The sequence below is a fragment of the Oreochromis aureus genome, linkage group 5 (assembly GCF_013358895.1).
Source record: "Oreochromis aureus strain Israel breed Guangdong linkage group 5, ZZ_aureus, whole genome shotgun sequence".
NCBI classification, from domain to species: domain Eukaryota; kingdom Metazoa; phylum Chordata; class Actinopteri; order Cichliformes; family Cichlidae; genus Oreochromis; species Oreochromis aureus.
The window spans coordinates 5820668-5845397 of NC_052946.1; the positions used below are offsets into that span (position 1 = coordinate 5820668).

At 40.1% G+C, this 24730-nt stretch overlaps 1 protein-coding gene across 1 annotated transcript; it reads right to left on the reverse strand.

The window, feature by feature from the left end:
• Positions 1–1082: 1082 nt before the first annotated feature.
• Positions 1083–23940, reverse strand: elk4 (ETS transcription factor ELK4). Its single transcript, XM_031730322.2, has 6 exons — positions 23745–23940; positions 12718–12932; positions 9276–10049; positions 6564–6806; positions 4686–4805; positions 1083–4605 (listed from the first exon to the last, which is right to left on the reverse strand). Exons 2-6 carry the CDS (start codon positions 12922–12924, stop codon positions 4507–4509), a joined length of 1443 nt encoding a protein of 480 aa, XP_031586182.1. The 5' UTR covers positions 12925–12932; positions 23745–23940; the 3' UTR covers positions 1083–4506.
• Between the last annotated feature and the right edge of the window lie 790 nt (positions 23941–24730).

A 24730-nucleotide genomic window follows, 5' to 3' on the forward strand; every position in this document is an offset into this window, starting at 1 on the left:
AAAGTATGCTCATTTAAACACTGACTGCATCAATGGAGTTGATTGGCTTGTGGGACTGCTGAGGTGTTATTAAAGCTTAGGTTACTTTGATAGCGGTTAAGCTCATCTGTAGTTTAAGGTTGGTTGGTTCTTGTCTTTTTTTTTCAACATGTGGAGTTCATGTGTGAGTGAGTTGGCTGGCCAGTGGGAATTTGGCCAGAAAACCATTTGGTCAAGTCTTACTGAAAGCTAAAATCCATCTCCATATAGCTTGTCAACAGATCAAAGCATGAAGTGTTCTGAAATTACACGGCAAAGTTTGGCTTTTGACTTTATAAAAGTGGACCGACCACCACAAATACCAGCAAAGGACATGGTGCAACAGTCATCACAGGCTTTACACTATACTTCAAAGACCTTGGATATACTGTCTCTCCACTCTTCCTCCAGGATTTTCAAATGAAGTACAAAATTTGCTTTAATCTGAAAAGAGGACCCTATCACAGAACAACAGTCTAGTTTGTTGTCTCCTAGCACAGGTAAGAAGCTTCTCACACTTCATTCAGGAGCGACTTGAGGTGGCTGTAGCTCAGGAGATAGAGCAGGTCATCTGTTAATTGAAAGATTGGTGGTTTGATCCCTGGCCGTTTCAGTCTGCATGCCAAAATACCTTTGGGCAAGACATTAAATTCTTAATATTTAAGAGTTTATTAAGGTTAATTCTTTAAGTCTCAAAGAGTTGAAGAGTTTTCAGTCAAGAAGCTTGCACTGTTTGAACTGGACAGATCAATGTGGTAACTTAAGCTGGACACATAACCTAGTCTGGAACAACTTGTATTCAAAGTGGTGATGTAGACAATGTAGCAATATTTTCAGGCTTGATGCTAATGCTGATGGACTATAGCACTACTGGAATTACAACAGAGGTCCGATTGAAAATTGATGTATTTAGAGGCTATTCCTGATAATTTTCAATCAATAAAATTAAATTCACTTTTTCTTAGTCTTAATCATTTTAGAAAGTGAAATTCATTTAAAAGTGAAACTGATTTGCGTAAGTGTATGGGCGTGTGTTCGTTTCCTGGCGGACATTAAAGACGCAGTCAGTTAGAGATCTTTTATTATTGGTCTCACCTAACTCTTTTGATATAAACACTTCCTCGCACATCAATACGCCACTTAAGACAAGCAGCTTGTAAACATTTGAAAAAAGCATCAAACAGTTGGAGAACTGGACAATACAAAGCAAGAAGGGGCTCAATTTGTCCAAAACAAGATTTTACATTTGAAGGAAAAGTCAAGGGGGGGAAAAATAAAATAAGATCAGAATACAAAAACAAATATGTGGATGAATAAAAGGCCAAGAGGAAATTTTAAATGGAGTTGAAGTTGAGGTCACGTTCCAGCTATTTCATAGATTTTTTTCATTAAAGTTACTGCAAAAATATGCAATATAGCTTACCAATTCTATTGGGTATAAAGTCATACAAATAAATATTAAGTGGCAGTGCCTGATTACAAATTATTGTAAATTTATTTGATACACTGTAAAAGATTAAACTCTTGTTTGCCATATAAAATACCAAGTGCATAATTGTTTCCTCCCTTTGGGAAAATAGACATTTCTCAGTAAGCAAACAACATTTCAAAGAGCAACTCTGAGGCATAGAAAAGTGACAGAATCCAATACTACAGGAACCCCGAAGATTTAAGTGCAAACGTTTCATCACAACATCTGCATTTACAATATCAGCACTATTATCAAAACACATAACATAGAAAACGCAGATTTAGATTTATCCCATAAGGCTTTGATTCCCTACAAAACAAAACAAACAAAAAAAATGGCCAACATTGCCACGATGTCGTTGCCACCTCCTCCTAAATCCACAAGAGGAAACACATGCACAGAGAGAACATTAAAATCAGAAAACCCAACATAGGAGACATCTAACTACTTGGCCATTACAAAAATAGAAATTAATCTTAAAATTCTATTTGTATTACAGGAAAATAAAGGAGATTACACACAAACAAAAGCTTAAACAGGTCTTCTATATATATTCATATACTTTCTGAGTAGAACATTGAGAAGCAGGCTGGAAACAGACATGGCTGCCAACTTTAATACACGGCCTGATTACATTTTACATGCTGTGCATGTTGCTGTCCGTATGTACAGTAAAGCATCCAGAAGGTCACTGCGGCACATTTGAGCTGCAGTGTGCTTGTGCACAAAACATCCCTGGTGAAGTTTTACTCCAAACTTCCGGGGTTTGGTCTAAGATATGGCATAAAAGCGAAGAGGAGAGCTGTGGTATACTGTTCCATCACTTTACCTCCATCCAGTATTGGGAGAAACGTGGGCGCGGCTGTGGTAAGGCACCATATATCACTCTGATGGATGGTGGGGTCTGTTAGTGGAGCAGAAATGAGCAGTAAGTTCCCCCACTCCCCAACATCCATCCCTGGGGTGCAAAGTCTGGTAAACACACAAACTTCAGTGTGTTTTATCCAAGTATTGTGTAAACATGTCATGTACAATTTGCATGTTTAGCATAGAAAGGTGGGATTTACCACCTTTGGGATTTCAGTCTGTCTCTCAGACGTATGGCTTTAAAATCAGTGGCAAAGAAGGTGCAAACCTCTCATGGCGGATCAGCGAATAGAGAGTTCTAAGGGGGAAGGAGCTTTTCTGCAGATGAGCCACAACATGATGGCCGCTCTCATGAAGAGAGAATAATCTGGGGTGTGTTTAAAGGTACTGTGAGCGAACTGCGAACTACTAAATCTTGGAGAAACAAGCAGATAGCTCTTACAATGGCCAGCGACAACACCTATGGAACACCAAGGCTGGCTTGTGGGGTAGTAACCAACAAACCACCTTCAGCTGTCTGGTATAATCCCCAACACAGCAGGTGTGCGCTGTGGCACATGAAGGTTCATTAGCATATGATGAGGGGTGACCATAAATGCTTTGGCTCATCACTGCATGTTCAGATGACTAACAGCCAATGCTGGGATGGCAAGAGTCTAACCAACAACAGCACTGACATGCCAAGCAACAAGTCACCAAAGCCAGATATCAGTGAGACTGTAAAACTTGCTGGGAATGTTTCCTGGGAGAAGAATCCGTCTAGTTTCAGCTCCCACCAAAATTAAATAATACATCAGCTCAAAGATATTCCGTCTTCAAAAACACCACCTCAGCTCACAGAATAACCCAGTATATACCATGTCCGTCATTTTTACTAGATTTTGGCATGTTAAACAAATTGTACAGAAAAGATGGACACAGTCTCCACGACATTGCCAATTGGTTTTGGTTTAAACATTTTGAAGCCTCAGTGTTAGGAAACAAGAGGCTGTAAACATACATTTTAATGCTGTAAAGTACTGGAGACTTCTCCACATCACCTGTCTTTTGCATAACTACATCAGATAATGATAAACTGGTGTTGGCAGAGGTGAGCTTTCATCCATACTGAACTAACGTTATGCATATTAATCACTGAGCTTTAGCGGTTTCTGCTGGGCTGGCAGTAGAGTGGCTGCTATGCAATGAAGTCCTTATTTTCTCTCGGCTTTTCTCTTACATAGTTTGTTTGAGACACTTAAGGTAAGAGCCGCTAACATGATGCCTGATTTGCAAATGAAGAATTTGTCGTTGCTTGGAGAAAGAGTTATGGCTTCGCTTTCTTTCATTCCCACGTGAAAGCTTTACCAACCAGAGGCAGACCAGCTCATGCTGGCTTTCAGACCTATTCTACTGGAGATGCACTATACACTAGAGCTGATACACCGAGGCAAGGTTCAAGGTTCAGCTTGGATTATGGCCACATGTCACGATAAGACAGAGCAGCTGAGGCAAGGCTTAACATTTAAATTTGTGTTGAGAGCTGGCTAAAAGATAGAGGAGCTGCAGGTAAACATGCAGGTTGAAGTAAATCCTTTAAACTAGAGGAAAAGTTAAGGACTGAGCACAAAAACAAACAGAATCACCGTGAGCAGGCCCCGTGAAATCTGTCGTGTTTGGCAAGAACACTTTAGCACGAGAAAAGAAGGTCTGAGTCTATAAAAGGAAAGATTCAGCTGCTCCGTGTGTCCAGGTATGAAGCAGACTGCGGCTGCTGAGGGTTCAGTCCACGTGCACATCTGCTTCCATAAAAAAAGTTTTTTCAAAAAACAACTTTCTTTTAACTTTTGTGACACAAGGAGCCCCAAAAAAGCCAGACTCCATTTAAGTGTGTTGGTATTATTAGGATAATAGTGAAGATGAAAATAAACGAGCACAGCAAAGCAGTCACACAGCAGGCCTGCCGACACTTCTCCACACACCTGAGTGTAGTGTGAATCCTGTGGCAGAGAACTTCAAAGCACCAGAGTGATGTGAAATAAACACTCAGCTCTCACATCATCGTCCTGGATGTGGGTGGAGAAGGTGGAGTAGGAGCTGGAGAAGGGTAGGTGTCTGGCTTTCTGGGTCCAAATGTGTTGGTACTGAGGGGAGGAGGAGACGGGCTACTCCTATGTTTTCTGAGGGTCCGGTGAAATGGGGCCAGGTGTGTTGGTCCCGTCCATGCTGTGCACTGGGATCTGGAACTGGGGGGTGACGACTGACGGAAACTGAAAGAGATTATCAAGGGGTGAGTTAGATGCACCGATAGATACAGAAAGACTGACTGAGAGCAGAGAGCGGCACTGACTTGGAACAGGTGGCCGCCCTGGCGTCGCGTGGCTGGGCTGAGTGGAGCGACCGGACTGAGCGTGCTCCAGAAGTGGATGTTGGAGAGAAGCGGGCTTGGAGTCAGCAGAAGCGTTGGAGTCTGAGGAGGACAAAACAAGGCCCACACTTAAGCGAGAGCGAGATTAATGTAAATAAAAGATGTTTTTATAGCAGATTTTTAAAAATAAATAAATACACATTGGGTGTCAGTTTGGCTCAGTGGGAGAGCAGCGGCTTGCTGCATGTCTTCCCTCTCCAGCTTGTTTCACTATCCAAAAATGCAAAAACAAAGATTCATGACTTTCTAGCCATTGTGCTACACAGAGGTGTCACGTTGCATTTTTGGAGTTTATTTCTTGTTTAACTGTTAGGATCACAATGTTTTTGTTCGACTCCAGTGTTGCCCATTAGCAGCAGCAGCATGTATTTTTTGGAGGAACCCTGAGAATGCAATTACAACGCACTAATAGACCTTATCAAGGTCTGGGAAGTAGGATGCTGCAGCATACCCCAGGGGATCATAGAGAATCTGCACTAACACAGCTACTTGAATGAATAAATATGCATGTGACATATGATCTGATGTAGCGTGGAGCGAGAATCACAAACCAAAAGAACAACTACCACCGAGTTAGTGCAAAAGCACTTTCACTTGGTTTTCTTTGCAATCAGAATTGTAAATTCAATGCTTTTACAAGAACAGCTATATAGAATCTCTAGAGGGTTATATTGCTCACGTAACTCTTTTATCATTATTCATTTCTATTTGTATTATTTCAGTTATTACATTATATGTGGTATATTATGACGATGTCTAAGGCAGGACAGGCAGGGGGAAAACGAAAGGGGAAAAGATAATAAAATCCCAGAGGATCGACCCGCCAAAGGCCGGCCACCCTGGTACGAGTCGAGAACGGGGTCCCAGGTGTCCACGCTACTCCGAGGCACCAGGCGTACAGAATAAAGTGCTCTATCACTGTGTGTGTGTGTGTTAAAATGTGCTTTGAGTAGAAAAGGACTATGTTAGTACCAGCTTATCCTTGTAAGAGTGAGTCGTTGCAGATGTGGAACTTTATTTCATAGTAACTTACTTATTTAAGTTCTTGCATTTCAACATCTTAGTTACACATCTGACACATTCGAAGACAATACACACAATAGTAAATACCAAGTGACCAAATTGAGGTAAAGGTTGACAAACAAGTCCCAGCCTGTGTGACGTAAGAGACTTTTTCCCCAGTGGCGAAACCTCTTTACCCAACAACACAGACATTATGTTAGACATCAGAAAAAAGAACAATAGTTTCCTGAGAACATAAAGACACCTTCAAACAGAAGCAAACTGCTTTTACATGACACTTTGGAAATTTCTCTTCCATTGTTATTACAAGTGATTGAGACCTCTCACACATTGCTTTAGTTGAAAATATCCCCATTCAGTCTAAAAATATCTGGATAGGATTTTGATCTAGTTTTACAGAAAGACAGTAAATAACAGGATGGATCACCATGTGTTAAAAATCAACTACAGCTAAAACCTCCGATGCTACAAGTGCAGCTTTGACTCCATCACAGGCTGCGAACAAAGAAAACATGAGAGGAACTCAGTCTGAGCTGGATCTCATGACCAGACCTGGCTGGCCTGCTGGGGGACAGGCAGGGAACCAACAACACAATTACATCTAACAGACTGTGACATTTTATACAGCAACACACGCAGACATGTGATCTGTAAATAGTATGACCAGGAAAACTCAAAACACCACAACAAAGCAAGAGAGCATTAGTTAATCCTGAAGCACTGCTGCCCCCTGCTGGACACGATCACTACCTGTTTAAGCTGTTTCTGTGAGCTCACCTGTAGCATTGCTGGTGTGAGCGAGGCAGTAGGCAGTGAGGGACTGCAGAGATTCATGGGGGAGAAGTCAGAGGCAGTGACGAGCAGAGTTGGCGGGCTGATCTTCAGGATTTTGGGGGGCTTGCGTGCCTTTCCTGAGCTCTGGGTGCTGACTGTGGTGCTGCTGCTCACTGAGGACGAACTGGTTTCAGTGTCCAACATGCTGGTCTCATCTCCAGACAGGACAACGCTGTTCTCCATCTGCTGCTCAAAAACAGTTTCTCTGTTTTTATTCTGACATATTCAAACTATTAATATCTGACTCAATATGATGGACAGCAAATCAACACAACCCCCCCCAAAGAGAACTAAAACAGGAGTCCACAGTGACTTCAGTGGGCATGCTCATTCCATTTAACTTTAGTTTTAAAATATCTAGTATTAATGTAGTGTTTATTGGTTTTAAATAGTTCTACTTTTCATAATATGGAGGGGTATTTGTCAGGTGTACCATGTCGAAAACATATATTTTAACAGACAAGTCAAAGTTTTAGCTGAGTTCTATTTCACTATAATAACCTTGGCAAAGGTGCATCGAGTGTAGCGCTGAGAGGAGATTAAAGTCAGACTTTGACAGGACTGTAAAATTTATGGAGTAACCCAGTGAGTTGTTTTATCACCAGTATTTACAGCATCACAAAGAAGCAGCTGCAGAATTCTAAAATACACTTTGATGTTCTCTTATAGATATTACTATCAACATAAAAACACACATAATAAACTAAATCAAATGTCCTGTATAAATGAACTGCTTGAAAACTCAAAATATGTATAATATGCAGTACTGTGTAAAACTCCAAACTTTGTGTGGTTTTTTGTAATCTTGAACAAGAGTTCTCCAGACTTCATGAAGGACTGTCAAAGTTTTTTCTGCAGACATTGGTTGCCTTTTCCCAAAGTCCTTTTTTTAGTTTTGTTTCTTTAGCCACTTAACACTGACCTATGAATCATTCAAGCAAAAAAAGAGAAAGGCACATAAATAAACCAGTGTTGTATATACCTATAACAGAAAACTTGGCATTCCTATTTCTTTTTGCACTTTTTGCAAGGTGACTCAGAAAGAGCTATTAGCTGCAAACTTGACATATCAAAAAGAAGGGGCAAAAAAATTACTTATAATAGATGAAAAGTATCTAAAGGTCAAGGCCTTGGGAATAAAAGGCTGGCAAAACTGCCAACAGTGAGCATTCAAAGTCTGTTAAACACAGTGGAGGCTGGGTCAGTGTTTGCAGCTACATTTCAGCCAGTGGTGTTAGGGATCATATCAAAATTGGTGGAATTATGAACACTGAAAAGTATCATCAGATTTTTAATCCTCCATGCGATACCATCTGAAAAGCATCTAATTAGCAGTGGTCTCAGTTTTCAAAAACATATCTAGACAGAAAAAACACACAATCAGTTAGGGCTGTTCGGTATAATGATATGGATCAGATGACGATATGAAAACGTCTATTGTTTCACATTATGCTACCGTGTTTCGTGGTGTCGCAAAATAAACTGTTTACAGCAATACTTTTTCATGGTTTTGATGGTCACTGTAGTGGCTATATTAATTTCTTAAAGTTCTCTCTTTCTCCTATATTTAAAATAACTACACTATGGATGGATCAGCAACTGTTTTTACGCGTTGTCATTAGCAACGACGACGGTAAATCCAGCGTGTGGCTCCACAGTCCACTTGTTTATTTTCCATATAAACCTTTCACAATAAAGCTGAAGATCCTGTTGAGATTTTTCAAAATAAACTGAAATGTTGACAAACAGAAAAACCAGTCAAAACAAATTGAAGACCTTATTTCTAAACGAGGGGCTACCTATGTAGCATGGACATGATTTGGTTATGAAAAGTCTGACACGGACCGGAAAACTGTACTATGCAAATTATGCAGGAAACCGGTCCCCACCTCAGACTCAAACCCAGCAAACCTCTACCACCTATGCAAGAATCACGTGAAAGAGTATGGAGAGAGTTTATGGATGAGAAGCAAAAAAGAGCTGTCAGGTGCTCAAAATAAACCTTAGACTCAAATGTTAAGACAGGCTTTTCCCAGCAGCACGCCTTGTAATAAATACTCACAAAGAAAATGGCACATAAGTCTGCAACTTATGTCTAAAAATGAATAGTTTCATGCATCGGTCAAAACATTCAACTCCAGGTACACAACGCCCAGCTGAAAACACTTCACACGGGTCGAGTTGCCTGAGATTCAAAGAATTTACAGAAAATGTAAAATTTTTGTGATATATATCGTTGTCGGGACAGTATATCGGGATATGAGATTTTGGTCATATCGCACAGCCCTACTATCAGTCACTGGCCCACCCAGAGCCAGCACTGAAGCAGTGTGGGATCATTTTAACAGAAACTAACAAAATGTAGTCAACATCCAAACAGGGGCTTTCAATGTCCTTCAAGAAGTCTGGAGAACTATTCCTAAAGACTACTTAAAGTACCTTTGAAGAATAAAGGTGGTCATACCAAATGCAGTTTCAAGCTTTTTAAAAATTGTACAATCTCCTTATACTGTATTTCCATGTGTGTTTGCACGTTTCAATAAATCGTTGCACCTCCAAGCAAAATTTAAATCATTTCGTGATTCAAGGCTGTTGCACAGTACTGTACTATGATGAACACAGTGACCGTCTCTCTGCGTTTGAATGTTTACTTGCCTTCTCCTGTGCCTGAGAATTTGTGGGCTCCGGCGCCTGAGCGTCTGTGGGCTGAGAAGATCCAGACTCAATGTCGCTGTCAATCACCAGCTCCTGGGAAGAGTCTGGCACTAGATTGGGCGAGGGGCTGGTTGAGGTCAGATCTGGGAGGCTGAACGTTGGTTCTGATGGGCGGATGTTATCGAATGAGTAAATGGTCTGTGGTGGCAGGGAGGAGTGTGTGCTGATGTCTTCAGCCCTGTGGGGAGGAGTTTGAAGAGAATCCAAGGGGCTGGGCATGAGGCTGGGCTCTATAGCAACCTGAGGAGGCAGTGCTGGTGCTGGTTTTTGAGGGGTGTTCCCGAACTTGATGACCGAGGGCAAAGCAGTGGGTTGCTGTGTTTGAGGCAGCGTCTCCTGGCCCTGTGGAGCAGCAGTGACAGCCCTCTTCTCAGCCATCTTCTCTGCTGGATTCTCTATTTTGATGGACTTGAAGAGCTGCCGTCCATTTTGCAGCGAGTTGAGCGTGAAGGACGTATACATGCCAGAGTGAATGTAGTCATTACGGTTCGACTGCTTGGTGCTGGAGGCCAGAGACGCTGCGCTAACTCCCACCCTGGCTCTGTCGCCAGACTCGGCCTCCTGCACAATGTCGTCTCCCCTCTTCGATAGTGGAGTGGTACCCCCTGCACCCGCATCCACGCCCTCTGCTCGAGTGACGTCTCCTTTGAGGATGTCAGGATAGGACACGAAGCGATAAACAAACTTCTGACCATTCACCTTCTTTATGATGTTCTACAAAACAGAAACACAGCATGATAATTATGCACGCACACAGCTAGTGCAATGTGAGACTGTGGTAGTATGTTTCTAAGAAAAAATATAGAGTCAAACCACAGAAAGGCTTTGTGCGTGGGACAGATCCGTCTTTCCTGTCTGTACGAATCTACTAACCACGAATGCTGCAGCCAAACATACCAGACCAGCCCTGCCCTGCACGCCCACAGGGTCAGCCTGAGACTCAGCCAAACCGCGAGCAGAGTGGGAGACAGACAGCTCTCTCCTTCTCTTCAACATGTCACAGAGCAGTAGGTTTGAAAGCCCCCCCCACACTCAAAATGCATTTGACTCTTATTGTGGACAACCAAGTGTGGTACTTAAAGAGGAAGTGGGAATGATTCGGTGACATTACTACTACTTTGAAGCCAATCATGGTGCCACATGTGCCACAGATTACTACTGAAAATTGTTTTCCTATACATCTGTAAATACTCTGTAATGGTTGCTCTTTGATGCAGCTGTCTGGAGGAAACAAGTCTCCAGCTGCTGCTTCAAAACTCACTTTAAATTATGGACAGCAGTTTCACACCTGATTTCACACACATCAGAATCGAGCATCATGTGATCAAACTTACAGTACACGTTTTGGAATGTGAGTCTTTACGCAGCTAACATTCCGTCTCCCGGACAACATGCTGGGGAGTATTTTTTAATATTCAACTTTTCAAATTTAAAATTCCCTTCTGCTTCATCTGAACTCAGGCTCTTTGAAATTCGAAAAATAGGACAAGAATAGAACAACCAAGTGATGCATCATAGATTAACTGTGCTAATGTCATATACTCCAGCATTATCTTACTTTTAAAACAATCATCAGTATCTAGAAAACAAGGCCAGGAGACTGTGCTGCACATTTAGTGGGAAAACTATTGCTAATCTGTACTAAAGAAATCAGAGATGATCTGAACCTGTACGGCTGTACCTCAGCCCAAGGTGCCATCTCTGAAGCTTAATGACGCTAACCATGAGTAAACTGCAGGTCCTCTAAAGGTCACTTGAGCCTGGCTGTAAAAGCGAAGTGATCACCACAGACTCCCAGTTTAAAAGCCTTAACTTGACAGCATGAAAAAGCATATTTACATCCCAGTTTAAAATGGTTTTACCAACTAATGGCTGTTTTATTCCTTCACAACAACTGCATGGTAGCTGAGGTTTGTTTGTTTTTTTTTTACTTCTCCCGTTTGGATTTTACTGAGGTTTATAGTAAGGAGCATGTCTGCTTGGATTGACAGATGCGGTTATGCAGGCCGCTGCAGCCGATAGCTGCCTGCTCAGCCGATAGCTGCCTGCTCAGCCTTAACTCTGCTAATTGGAGTCAAAGAACTCAATTGCTTGACCACATTTGTGGGTTTGAGGCCTAATTTGATAAATAACGTCCCGCTGTGAGACAAAACCCATTCTATAAGTCTGTGCTTCAATTTCAATGAAATTCAGTTATTTTATTAGTCTGTTACTTACTGCTGTAGGTCTCTGCATTGCACAGTTTATAAATATGGTCAGTTTTGGCTCCAAAGTGCACGTTTCAAAATGAGGAGTCCAAAAACCACAGAGGGTATATAAATCTTTTCAGACTAAGGAAAAAAAATTGAGAAATTGCCACAACTGTGTGTTCTGGCTCTAGACTTCAAAATTCTTTACCCTCTGCCTCAGTTAGCTTTGAAAGCTAAGTCTGTTTCACCAGTCGCTCTTTGTGTTACTTAAGTGGTGTTACCAGTAACAGACCAGTCTCAGATTCAGATTATTACAGTTGCAATCACTGCAACTTTCTTGGCTGATTCTGATTTGTTGTAACTGCATCACGCCAATACAGATTTTCTTTTTATATCTGATTTTCTTTCTAAAACCTATAATAAAAAAAAAAAAAAACAACTTTTCTTCAATACAAATTTTATTTTCACAATAACAGATGTGATTCAACTTTACAATTTTCACAAGTTCTCACTTAAACAACTGAAAATAAACTGCTCTCCTGCTGTAAGAGGTACAAATAATTAACTGAAAACAAGTTACCTGACACATTGTAGCTTATAACACAAAAGCAGGTGCAACAGTTTCATACAGCAAAACAAATGACAGTAACTTGTATCACGTTGCAGTATGTTTATAAACTCCTTCGATAAAGAGACTTTTACGCTACTCTCTTTTTCACCTGTCTCTATAATACTCCTCATAACCACTTTGATCCTTTGCCTGTACTTAGCCTGCTAGCTTGTGACTGGCTATGAGTACCTTTAGCTTTAGCCCTTTTGCCTCTGCTAGCTTCTTTAAAATACCCATGTTCATCTGGGTGAGGGGGATTTTTAAAACGCCCAAATAATAATAAAAAACAAACAAATAAAAGAACAACTTTTCAAGGCAGTTAAAGCTCACAGCAGCTGGTAGCCCACCAATCACACAGTACCCACCCTATCAACCACAGGAAAAAACATATCCTGACATCATCTGGCCTATATGAACACCAGCCTGCAGTTGGTTGAATGTTTAAGAATACTGAAGTACAGCGAATGGTTTAGGTTCAGTCTTAATGAACTGAAAGTGTAATAACTATTACTTGAACAACAAAAAAAACTGAGCTTTCAGCTGCGATGTATCCCACCTGATAGAAGACTATAGACGTGCTTACCTTGTCATAGTAGTATCTGAGTGCCCTGCTCAGTTTGTCATAGTTCATATTGGGCTTGTTCTTGCGGGCTCCCCACAGCCGGGCCACCTCCTCAGCCTGCAGCAGTTTGAACTCCCCTTCGTCATTGGTCCAGCAGATGAGCTGTTCATTGTTGGAATCCAACAGAAGCTGAAGCAGGAACTGCCACAGGGTGACGGAGTTGTCCATGTCTCTCACTGAAAAGAAAAAACAAGGCAGGGACAAAAACAAACAAACAAACAAAAAAAGACGCTTTGGGTCAGTATTAAATCCAGTAGTGAGATCCCACAGAAATGTGGCCCCAATTTCTGTCTTATATTACATCTTTTAACTAAAGATTTACAGCTTTTATGGGACCAGGTGGAACATCTGCTACAAGCACTGTTCACCTGTGTGGTTCTGCCATTGTATGTATTACTGTAGGGTCTACCTTACAATATAAAGCGCCTTGAGGCAACTGTTGTTGTGATTTGGTGCTGTATAACTAAAATTGAACTGAATTGCTAGATAATAATGCAGCCACACACTCTGCTGAATAAACGGAAGACTTGTTTCTTTAACAGCTGGACTGAGTCAAAAATCTTCGATGCCACACTCTTTATGGAAATTTCTAATACGCAGAGAACACAGTCACTTTGGATCGTCTTCACATCTTGGTGAGCAGGAGAAAATGCATTCTGAACGACTGCGGTTGTTTACGACTACTCATACTAAATGGAAAATCACATACTTCACTTTAAGCCAATTATTCAGAGATGAACATAAAAATTAACCATGCAATGTGGTTACTATACAGTCCTGCTCAGGCCCAAATAACTTTCTCACATCTCGGGAGGTATTCATAAAATTCCCTTCCTAAAATGTAATAAAGATGGCTCAGAAAGGAGACTTGTTGAAGGGGCCCAGGATATGCACAGGTGTGTCATTTGCAGGGGTGTTTATGTATATATTTATGTCTACAGTTCCAATAAATGACTGTAGGAACAGGACTCTTTAATATAACTTTTATGGGTTTGTTTGTTTTTTTTATAAAGATGATCAAACTTCATGCCTTTCACTGTTTCTTTGTGTGTGATTTAAAAAAAATGTCTGATATGTTGTTGCACTGCATCATGTTGTGAATTGAATTGACAGCAGCTAAGCGTCGATCACTGACCAGAGAGGAAGAATTCGGTGCAGATCAGTGTTTGTTATTTTTATGTACCATGCCTTTAATTTAGTGTTCAACATTGCGGGGCTATGAAGCACTTGTGACATCCACAAGCAGCAACCCCCAACTGGGTAGCAGGCAGCTATTTCTACCCTGCTGCTAATGGCCCACGCTTTGCTAGACAGGGCTGTTTCCAAATTTTACAAGAGGCAATTAAGACAAGCAAAATAATATAATATTATAAACTACAATATAAACTGTCACTAACACAAATACTGGATTTACATTAAAACAATTTAATAAAAAACTAAACAAAAGAAAATACCTAAAGCCCTTAAAAAAAAGAAAAAGGATCCCACACACAATTTCATTCTTGGTCTTTCCCAGAAACTTTAGACTGTTTTCCATTCTCCGGGGATACAGTTGCCTGAACACCCTCAAAAAGTACAAAGAAGAAAAACAAGTGAGTCCTAAGTATAATAAGTATAAGTGATAAGTGACTGCCTCCACTTTACACTAAAATTAGCACCCTTATTCATAACAGATTCCACACACATTTACCCACACAGTAATCAATTACATTTATGTGGCTAAAATTGTCTCTTTATCTAACAGACTCATTCTGCCATACACTAAACAGCTGCTCGAGTGCCTGGAAGACAAAGACAGAATCACACACACAAATCATGTAAATGTACAATAAAGAACCAGTTCTTCCAGGCACATTTACACTTTGAAACAAAATACAAGTTATTCTGAACCAAAAATGACACACGTCCTTATCACAGGCACAACAAGCAGCAGTAGTTACACTATAACAGAACAATATGTCAAAGGTCACATTTAATTGGCACTGCTTTAAAGTGATGGATCCAAGTCAAAGGTGACTCATTTTTGTTAGAAGTTAGAAGGCTGTTTTCTTGCCTCCTCTGTTCACATTTCTAGTGGGAGTGATTAAGACATGAGGAGAGGAGCTGAGGATGAGAATCATTGATGTGCAATTCTGGATAACTGTGACAGAACTCGGACAAAGATTGCTATAGAATCTTTACAGCTTGGTTAATTAATGCACATCTTTTCAAATGCTAGAAGATGCAATCACCACTCAAGAGTATGTTGAGAGAGGGCCGATAAAACCAAAGTAAATGGTCACTGTTGGCTAGTTGAGCTAAGACTTGGAGCTTGTGGATTTTTTTCTTAAAAAGAAACTGAAGGAATGTGAAAAGATCTGGCACCCTTTCATTTTTGACTCAGTGTCCATTTATGTGGCAACAGTTTTGATAGTTCTCTTCTTGTCTCATTTTCTTCTTACTGTTGTTATTTTTCATTGTTTCCCTGTTTTGTTTTGTTTTTAATTGTGTATCTTTTTTTAAAGCTAAAAGACAAGGATGTTTGAGTATTTAAACAGCCAGAACAACTCAAGCTGTCAACTCATGCACTAAATTATATGTAGGAAAACATTCCACCTTAACAGTTGCCAGCTGCCTTGGAACAACAGTGAATTTGATCATTATTTTGTTACCAGAATATACATGGACTGTCTGATGAAGACGGTGAGTCAGAAGCCCTGGCACAGTCAAATGAGTTTAGGAACTGTCTACTCAGTTACATCTAAGTGTTATATGTAGAACTGCCATCATAAGAACGGTGGTTACATCACTTCACAAATCAGCCACAAATGACTTCACTCTGGTTTTTAAGTAGACAGCAACTTTAAAGAAGGGTAATGTCTGAGGTGGTCACCATCAGAAGTGTGCATCCCCCAAATAACACAATGACAATGACAGCAATGACAGTGGTAGCAGCATTAATACGACTGCCACCCGTAAAAGTGTAACCATGCAGCCTTAACGATTTGACTCTTGATGCTGTGTGATGAAGCAATCAGTTTCACTATGGCCTCATATCGTGCCGTACAGTACTGTTCAAAAGCCTCGAGCCAGCTCTCATTTCTTTAGATTTGGCTTCCAAAAAGCCAGTAATCTTGAGCAATAGTTCTCCAGGATTTCTGAATGTCTTTCAAAGTTTTACTTTACTCACTTATTTTCAGTCCAGTCCTTCTACCTGACCATTTTCAGAGGAATGGGTTAGGATTTATTATAATGACTTATGAATCATCCAAGTACAAAAGGCACCTAACTCAAAGGATGAACCAGCGTAAGAGAATTTAGCACAGAACATAATTCTGTCTTCAGACACACATAATTTGCCATCACTTGTGTAACTAAGCCTACAAAAACTGAAAAGATCTGACAAACACAAAATAGTATTGTTTCACCAATTAGTAAAAGCGTTATTAGCCAAAAACTGATGTTAACTTATATGATCTTTTGGTGCGTAGCATGTCCTTTTTAAGAAGACATTCTTAAGGAAGGGAAACGGGGAGAAAAGACTGAGGTATGCCAAATGACACAGGAACTGGACTGAAAAGCAGCTGGACTTTTAAAGTGATGGATTCAAATCTTAGGTTTAAATCATCACCAGATACACAGAGGTCAGGAGACCGGTACAACAGTGTGTGTTTCCAGGCATCTGTACAACACGGTGGAGCCTCTGTCATGGTTTGGAACTGCATTTGGGGATCTTGTCAAAGATGATGGAATAATGAACACAGAAAAGACCAATCTGATTTTGTCATACCAAATACTGACTTTCAAGCTCAGTAGAATAATACAAACTCCATTTTTGCCATATATAGATATTAGATATGCAGGCCTGCTGAGGCCCATGTGTTTCTGACTGTCTTTGAGTCATGGTGGGAGACAACACCAAGTGAATAGGGCTGGGTATCGTCACTGATTTCTAGAATCGATTCAATTCCGATTCACAAGGTCCCGAATCGATTCGATCCACGATTTGATTTAATTCAATTCGATTCAATTTGATTTAAATCAGGGAAATTTTGACAGTCAGAAATATTATAATTCAGATCAGTACATTTACATATTTTTGCATCAATAAAAAGGAAGCTGACACACGCAAGACTTTATCAAAGGTGTGAGTGTCATATCAGATGCCTTTGTGTCAAAGTAGCTGAAGATAAAACACAGAAAAACATGAAGGTGGTTTTCCTGGCCTGGGATTTTAAAAAAATATTCTGCAGTACATCAAAAACGAAAGAAAACCATTAATCAACATATGAACGTTACCTCTGACGTTACAGCGGTTTTATTAGAGACACGATTAAGCGTTTTGCATTTTGCATAATTTTAAAAAGTTTAAATTGGTTCAGTATTGAACAGCAGAAATTAGGTTTTCTTTTCGGAAGAATGTAAAAGGGGAAAAAAACAGCGGCCCACAGCGCTGTAAACAACAGTAGACTTGTGCGTAACAAGCAAGCGAATAATGCAGAAAACTGATTTTTAGATGGGAAACTGTTCTTGAAGTACAGAGAGAGAGAGAGAGAGAGAGAGAGAGAGCGCTGTGCATCGTGGTGGAAGCAAAACAGTAAAAGTCAGAGTTGTTGTTTATGTGAAGCATAGTTTGGATCTTCTTGTGCTGCTGGTTCGGTCAATATTATTTGGAGAGAGATAAAACTAACAGCTTTAGAATCAACACAAAGTGCGGACCCGCCGACAGATCACAATCAGCGAGCTGTCGGCTTTCAGCCCCGACCGTGTCCGTGCCGTCAGGTGAGAAAGGCGACATCTCACTGATTCTGATGCGGGTGTGTTTACGTCTTTGTGCAGAATCCGTGTTCCTGCTCTCACTTACTGTCTTAGCTGTTTGGTGGTTGTTGAAATTTTGTGAGATTTCACCAGAGATTCTGGCATTTCGGGCAAAATAAATTTATATTAAAAAATCGATTCAGGATTTTAATGAATCAATTTTAATCGATAAATCGATTATAAAAACCCACCCCTACAAGTGAATATGCTTATTATGCTAATTTAGCATAAAAGAGTCCTGTTACTTGCAGATAAAATCGCAGTTTCAACAACACTGCAAACAACTGACTTTTGATAACGCTTTGGTTTCCTGTATTATTTTGTAAATTTCAGATCAAGCCCTCGGTGTGATTTTCTTTCATACTTGTGATTGACTTTACTGATATGACAGTGCACTCTGATTCCAGCCCACAAACACAGGCGGCACACCCACACAGGTGTCCTCACTATAACTCATTAGGACTATGTAGGAGTGTACAGAATGTTGTTGACTGCCATCTCTCTCCACATTGCAGCTCACATATTTGTGAGCACCAACTTTTATTTTCTTTTTGTTCCATGCTTTGTGATCTTGAAATCCAGAGTATAGGCAACTGGTACATCTTAATTCAAACCAGCCAAGACAGCCTAACTATAGTTCTTCCTGCCTGTTACCTCAGCTGGGTGCATCTCTCAAGGGTCACCTAATTTTATGGTTTCAAAAAGAAAAATGAGAAGTTCCTTTTCTCAGCAGGGAAAAGGCTTCTATGGAGTTAAAAAAAAAAAATATCAGATGAGTTCATGTTGTGAGTGACACTGCAGCAAGTCCTATAGTGAAGACAGGAGAGGAACAAATGTATACAGAGTGAGTGGATACTACACATAACCCGAAAAGTACACAAGAGTATGGCTGCCTTAAAAAAAGAGTGGACAATCTCTTTCTTTTCGGATGGGGGCAGGCGACAGTTTCATTATAACAACATCCTGCTTTTCATGTAGGGCTGCCACAAACGATTATTTTGATAGTCGACTAGTCACCGATTATTTTTGCGATTAGTCGACTAATCAGATCATGCATCCATTGAACGTAAAACATACAGCTTATTTCACCAGCAATCATCTGCTCTTATATAACTATCATCATCTTACAGCTTTAAGTGTTTAAGGTATGTGCTAACTAAAAATAAAGACAAGACGATAGTTTATTGAATTTAAATGAAATTTGCAGATTGTTTCGGAGGAGTTTAATAAACGCAGCCGTCTGCTCCTTGCTATCTAAAATATAACAGGACACCGGAGTATATTCTCGAGCATCTCACACTTCTGATAATCAGTCGTCTGGTTGACGTTTATTCAGCTGTGTAAAAACTATAACTTTCATCTCAGCCAAACCGATTTACTCAGGAACAAATAAAATATTGAAAAAAGCCAAACAATATCATTTTTAAGTTATCTAAGTGACTTATATATCATGTTTAACCTGAGTAGCGAAAGACGGCGGTGGGTTTGAAAACGATTTGCAGGGAGTCCGGTGTTCTCACCGGCTCTAGTGAGCCTTCAACCCCAGCTAGCTATCGAGCTAGTGGGTAACAGACATCTCCGAAAACGTTGGAGCGCTTTTGAAAATATGTGGTGTCTTGATAAACTAAGCAGATATTTTAAGTTTACACAGCTACATTCCCGCCTGAAAATATGTTAAACGTTTATTTTGTGACCCAGAAAGAATAATAAGAGTAACATTAAAACTAACTAGCTGCCGCCATTGTTGGAAACTGAGCAGGGCCGCGATGGGTCGCGCTATGAATTCTGGGACAGTTTCTTCTTCTTCGGGGTTTAACGGCAGCTGGCATCCTTGTGCATGCAGTGCTGCCATCTTCTGTTTCAGTCCGTTATTACACTCTTAAATCCTACTACTTATTCCTGCGTCTTTTGCAATCTTACAAAGCTTCAAACGACGTGTCGACTATTAAATTAGTCGTCGACGATTTTGATAGTCGACTAATCGTGGCAGCCCTATTTTCATGTAACCTTTTTTCAACCTGTTTAGAATTATGAAACAATACCCTGGAATCTCTGGTCCTTTCTCACACTTTAATGCTATGACAACAATTTTCATGCAGTTGCTGTGCTGTGGAAAGCAACAGTCTAAAGCTAAATGCTTTCAATTTTTTTCACTGCATATTAAGAACAAAAGACTGTGCAAGTGTAGGGTAAATGTAGCTAAACACATCTGAAATGGAGGGCGGAAAATGTATGTGATAAGCAAGCAAGCTGCTCTACAACTTGTATCTAATTGTAGCAAGATTTGTTTACAACAGAGCTGCACAACTAAGACCATCAGGCAGAATAAATCTGGCCCTCCTGCTCCAAAACGTAGCCAATCTCCATAGAGTCCAATGTTAGAATGCACGGTTTTACAGCACATTTGCAGCCTGGTACAAAAAAAATTCACATCACTTTTGGTTCCTTAAAAAACCCAACATGTCAACAGCCAAAGCACATATATATATAAAGTCTACAAAATGAAGAGTACAAAGCAATGGTTGACATCTAATGGGACCACAGGGGGTAACTACATACATCTTATGGTCCACACACATTTCATCTCACTCTTGCATGGGTCAGGCTAATCACAGCATTTATCAAAGACAGGGCAATAGAATGACAAGCGTCCTTGTAACATGTTCAGTATATTTTGGTTTTCTGGTATTGGTTTACTGTTAAAAGAAAGGTTCAACAGTAATTTGCGATTGTCTGGTGACAAGCAAGGCCAATGGAGAACTGGTTCCAACAGAATAAAAAAATAGAATAATTAAATGCCTGCAGGCTTATCAATTATTTTAATCACCACTGGAGTGCGTGCGACAGTTTCTCATTCCAAAACAATGACATCAAATTTAAGGCAGTGGAGCTTTTGCATTCTTTGGTTTCCAACAGTAAGCTGGTATTAATCATGTAGAACTAATTATGGGTGGGCAATATATCGAATATACTTCATGTATATTTGTGAGTTTTTCCACGTACAATGGTTAAAATGGCTTTATTGTAATCATCACGTATAAATTGGAAATATTAAGTTGTCTGCATGTATTTTACTTTGGGGTTTTTTCTACCACATGCTGTGAATGCATCATTAATCCCCCCTCCCAACCAGAAAATTTTCTACCTAGCACATTATGCTGAGCATGCGTGCTTATATACTACCAGATAGGGAAAAATAGGGAGACTGCGGGAGTTTGAGACATCCGAGGGAATACTCGCTGTCATTTGGATTTCACAAGGAGGATGCTGAACAAAATGCAGTCATTTGCAAAGCATGCCATAAAACTATTGCTGCAAAAGGTAGCAGTACCACGAATTTATTCCACCAGCTGAAAAGTCATCCACTGCAAAATGAAGACTGTTTTAAACTCGGCATGTCAACGTCTCCCCACACTGTTCTGTAACTCGAGGTCATCACATTTTTTATTTTACAATTTTTAGACAAGCACAAAGGAGCAGCTTTTTAATTTCAATTGTTTTATTTTGTCTCCTGAATTCTATGGCACTATGTAGTTAAAAATAGCATTAGTATACAGTGTATCGTGATATAGACAAAAAATGTTGTGATTAGATTTTCCACATATCGCCCAGCCATAGTACTAATGGTATCAGTCTACAGCTCTATGCTGACTGTATGCCAGTGTTAATTTAATTATTTCATTCATTGAACACAATGACACAATTGCTTTACTTTTCACAATTTACTCACTCTTCTTTGAAAATTAAGTCACTGCTAACCAGCTAGCTCTGCACTGGTTGGTTAGGTTCCTATCGTGGTGGTCATCAACATCATTCAGTTTTTTTGAGTTCTTGAGTTGAGTCTTGAGAAAAGATCAACCTTCACCATCTCGGACCGACTGCAATGCATGCGCTCTGTGAATGCAATTAATCAAATGCACAAACAGCACATAAATACAACGTCTTTGTCTCCATCCATACTGGCTGTATTTTCCAAAAGGCACTGGATCGACTAGCTGGTTTTGACTGGGTTCCATTTTTGTACAGTTCATTGTCCAAATGTTGTGCCACAAACACTCTCCTACTGGCTTTAATGGTAGTATATCATAGAATTCCCAGCATTTTGAGTCAAGCCCTATAATTCAGCACCAGCACAGGTCCATGTATGTGAGGAACTGAGAACCCTGTGCTTAACTTATTTCCAACAGCAATGCTGCCACAACAACAGGGAAACCAGTATGTTTTCAGTGAAGGAATAATCTGAAAAACATTCCATCTCTCTGCTTCTCTTCTACTTTCTGTGGTCGCATCATGTTTTTGTTGTCAGATGACTGTACCGGAAAAACATTTTAACACAGATTAAACCTGCCTTTAATTTGCGGTTTGCTTTTCTTCACTGCTAAAGTCACAACTTTTTTTAATGAGAAGGCATCTGATAAAATTGCCCATTCACATACAGTAAAGACTTAGCTGGTCTGTGATTTCAGTTCAGTTCATATCATCCAAACCAGGATTTACACACTCAGGTACAATTTCTTTCCCCCAAGCTATCATGCCCCAACCCCCAACTCACACATCAGCACTTCAAACACACATACAAAACATACTCACACATACACATAAACACCACCACCACACAGGACAAGCGCAATACTTTGGCGCAACAGTGCACATCTGCATAAACCTTGTACATCTGTTTGTTTGTTCTTTAAATTGTTAGCTATTTATTTGTTTTTTATTGTTATTTATTCCATTTTGGTTGAACATATGATGTTCAACGACAATAAAAGGATTCTGATTCACACGTTATAAATGTGAGTAAAGTTTCTTCTGCTGATACACTGACGGTACATAACTGACACTCTTTCAGAACTCGATAAAGGCCAGTTTCGAGCCAGGGAAAACCTTGCTACCATCACAAGTTCTGTGGTAAACACTAGAGAGACTTAATCATTGTTGAATAGGAATAATTTGTAATACTTTGCTTAGAAGGTTTTTGTTTTGTTGACTAATATATCAATGCACACTGATATAAATGGAAGAAGGGCTGCTCTTTAAAAAAATAAATAAATAAATAACAGCAACAAACTGTTATCTATTGACCATTTTCCCTCATTAGGACATTAGTACATAGAATTGAATGTGTGTGTGTGAGAAAGATTTTCTTTTACGCATTTATCAAATGATTGTAATAAAAGCATTAATAAAAGCCACCCAACATCACCCCCATCTATCTTTTGGAGTGCTGCCTCCCACGTGGGGGGTGTTCTGATGAGTTATACATATATATGCATCATAACTTTATTTAAAAAGTCTAATGGATCATGCTTGGAGCCCACTCTCAATAATCCACAAGTGATGTAGTTTTGGAAAAGCTTTATTTTGTAAGAAGCTCGTTTTTTCCTCATGCTTACTCTTCAGTTTTAATAACAGCTCCTATTGCAGGTTATATGTACCTGTAATTCACAGCTCCACTCCTCTTGCGCACAAAAACTTATCACTGAGGTGATCGCTGCTGCTGTGTGTCGCTGGCTTTTTTTTTTATCTGCGATTCTTGTTATTTTGTCCAAGTAACAGGTTCAATATGACTTATGCTCTCGTCAGTATCTGTCAACATGTGTGCGTATAAGCTTCTTATGGGCCAGGGAATAATAAATCTGTCCTGACTCATCGAAACCTGCTGGGATGGAGACATCCACTCCCCACCCACACACACACACACACACACAATCTGTCCCAAACTGTCGTGTTAAACCGGTGATATCAGGGCAAAAATAGGACAGTGTCAAAACTGGTGCCAGGGAAGAAGATTACCACTGAACGTTATGTAACTCCTGACATTAGTTGCAAATGTTATCTATGCAGATAACGTCAGCTAGGTCAAATCAGTCAAATGAAGTGTGTTATCCGTGTGGTGCGAACGCTAGGACCTGAGTTGCTGTTTTTCTCCCCTCTCACAGCCAAGCACCCACACAGTTCAAAATAAAAGACCACTTGTTGATAGGTAACGTTTGCTAGTTTCGTCGCCGTCAACACAGGCTGGACGTCTTTTTTCCCCTCGAGACTTGAAAGTCTTGAGCTATAGCTTCGAAGCTACGTTTAGCACGAGCGCAAACATCCGCGTACACCAACAAATCAAAGCAGTCTGTTATTTTGCTAACTCTAAGTTAGCACTTAGCTAACCTGGCGTTAGCTTTGCCTGCTAACATTACCTCGCTCGCGGAGCCCGCTGAATTTCCGAGTCGTCGAGCCGCATCGAAATATTCCCCAAACATTTCCGGAGGGCTTTCTATGCGACCATAGCTCAGGAAACAAGTTTCAAACAGAACGTCAAGCAAATGCCTGAACATCAAACACATTAAACTGTATTTGGCTCCCACTGACGATATATCCTCTGAACAGGAAATACTGTCGCGTTCAACGTTCCTCGTACACTTCCATTCAGTGAATTATCCGCCTTTAACTGCTTCAGTGTGCTGGCGGCACTAGATTTTTTTTTTATTGGTAGAAACTGAGCACCAAACGCCTTCGAGTTACGAAACTAGTGTAAGAATAGTCGCTTTTCTTGCTGGATATGCCTTTAATGTTAGCAGTGTTATTATTAAATCGGCTTAAAAGTTATACCGTGCAATCTTCAGCGTTCGCACCTGCTTTTGGTTGCAAAAATTCCTGCTCTACCAAAAGCACGTTAATGCGTCATTAAACTCACGCTGAGCTCACTTCCTTTGTCGTTATATATTTATTGCAGGTGTGTCAAAGTCATTGTAGTTAATTTATATATTCTGTGGCTAAACAACAATAGTACTTTAGTTACTTGTGATTTAAACAACTTAAGCTGTGGAAATGACACGTTTCTACTCACAGTTCGCAGTACTGCTGGTATCCCCACAGCAGAAATCGCAAGGCAATTACATGAAAAAAGGGATTGTGTCCACTCAGTTTTTACACATTGAAAAGTCAAACTTGTAGCCTTCACCGGCTCGTCTTGACCCTTGGTGTCACGTTATTGTTTTACCTAAAAGTTCCAAATAGCAGTGGGCTACTTCTGTGTAGTAGTCAACGTATTGCTCTTACAGATAATAATATAAGTCCAAATCAAATTTAAAAAGAAATGAAAACAAACGTCTCATAACGTTGAGTGTGTAATACAGACTTTTTTCACACAGCGCCATGTAGGTTTGGATTTTTTCCTCTTAAT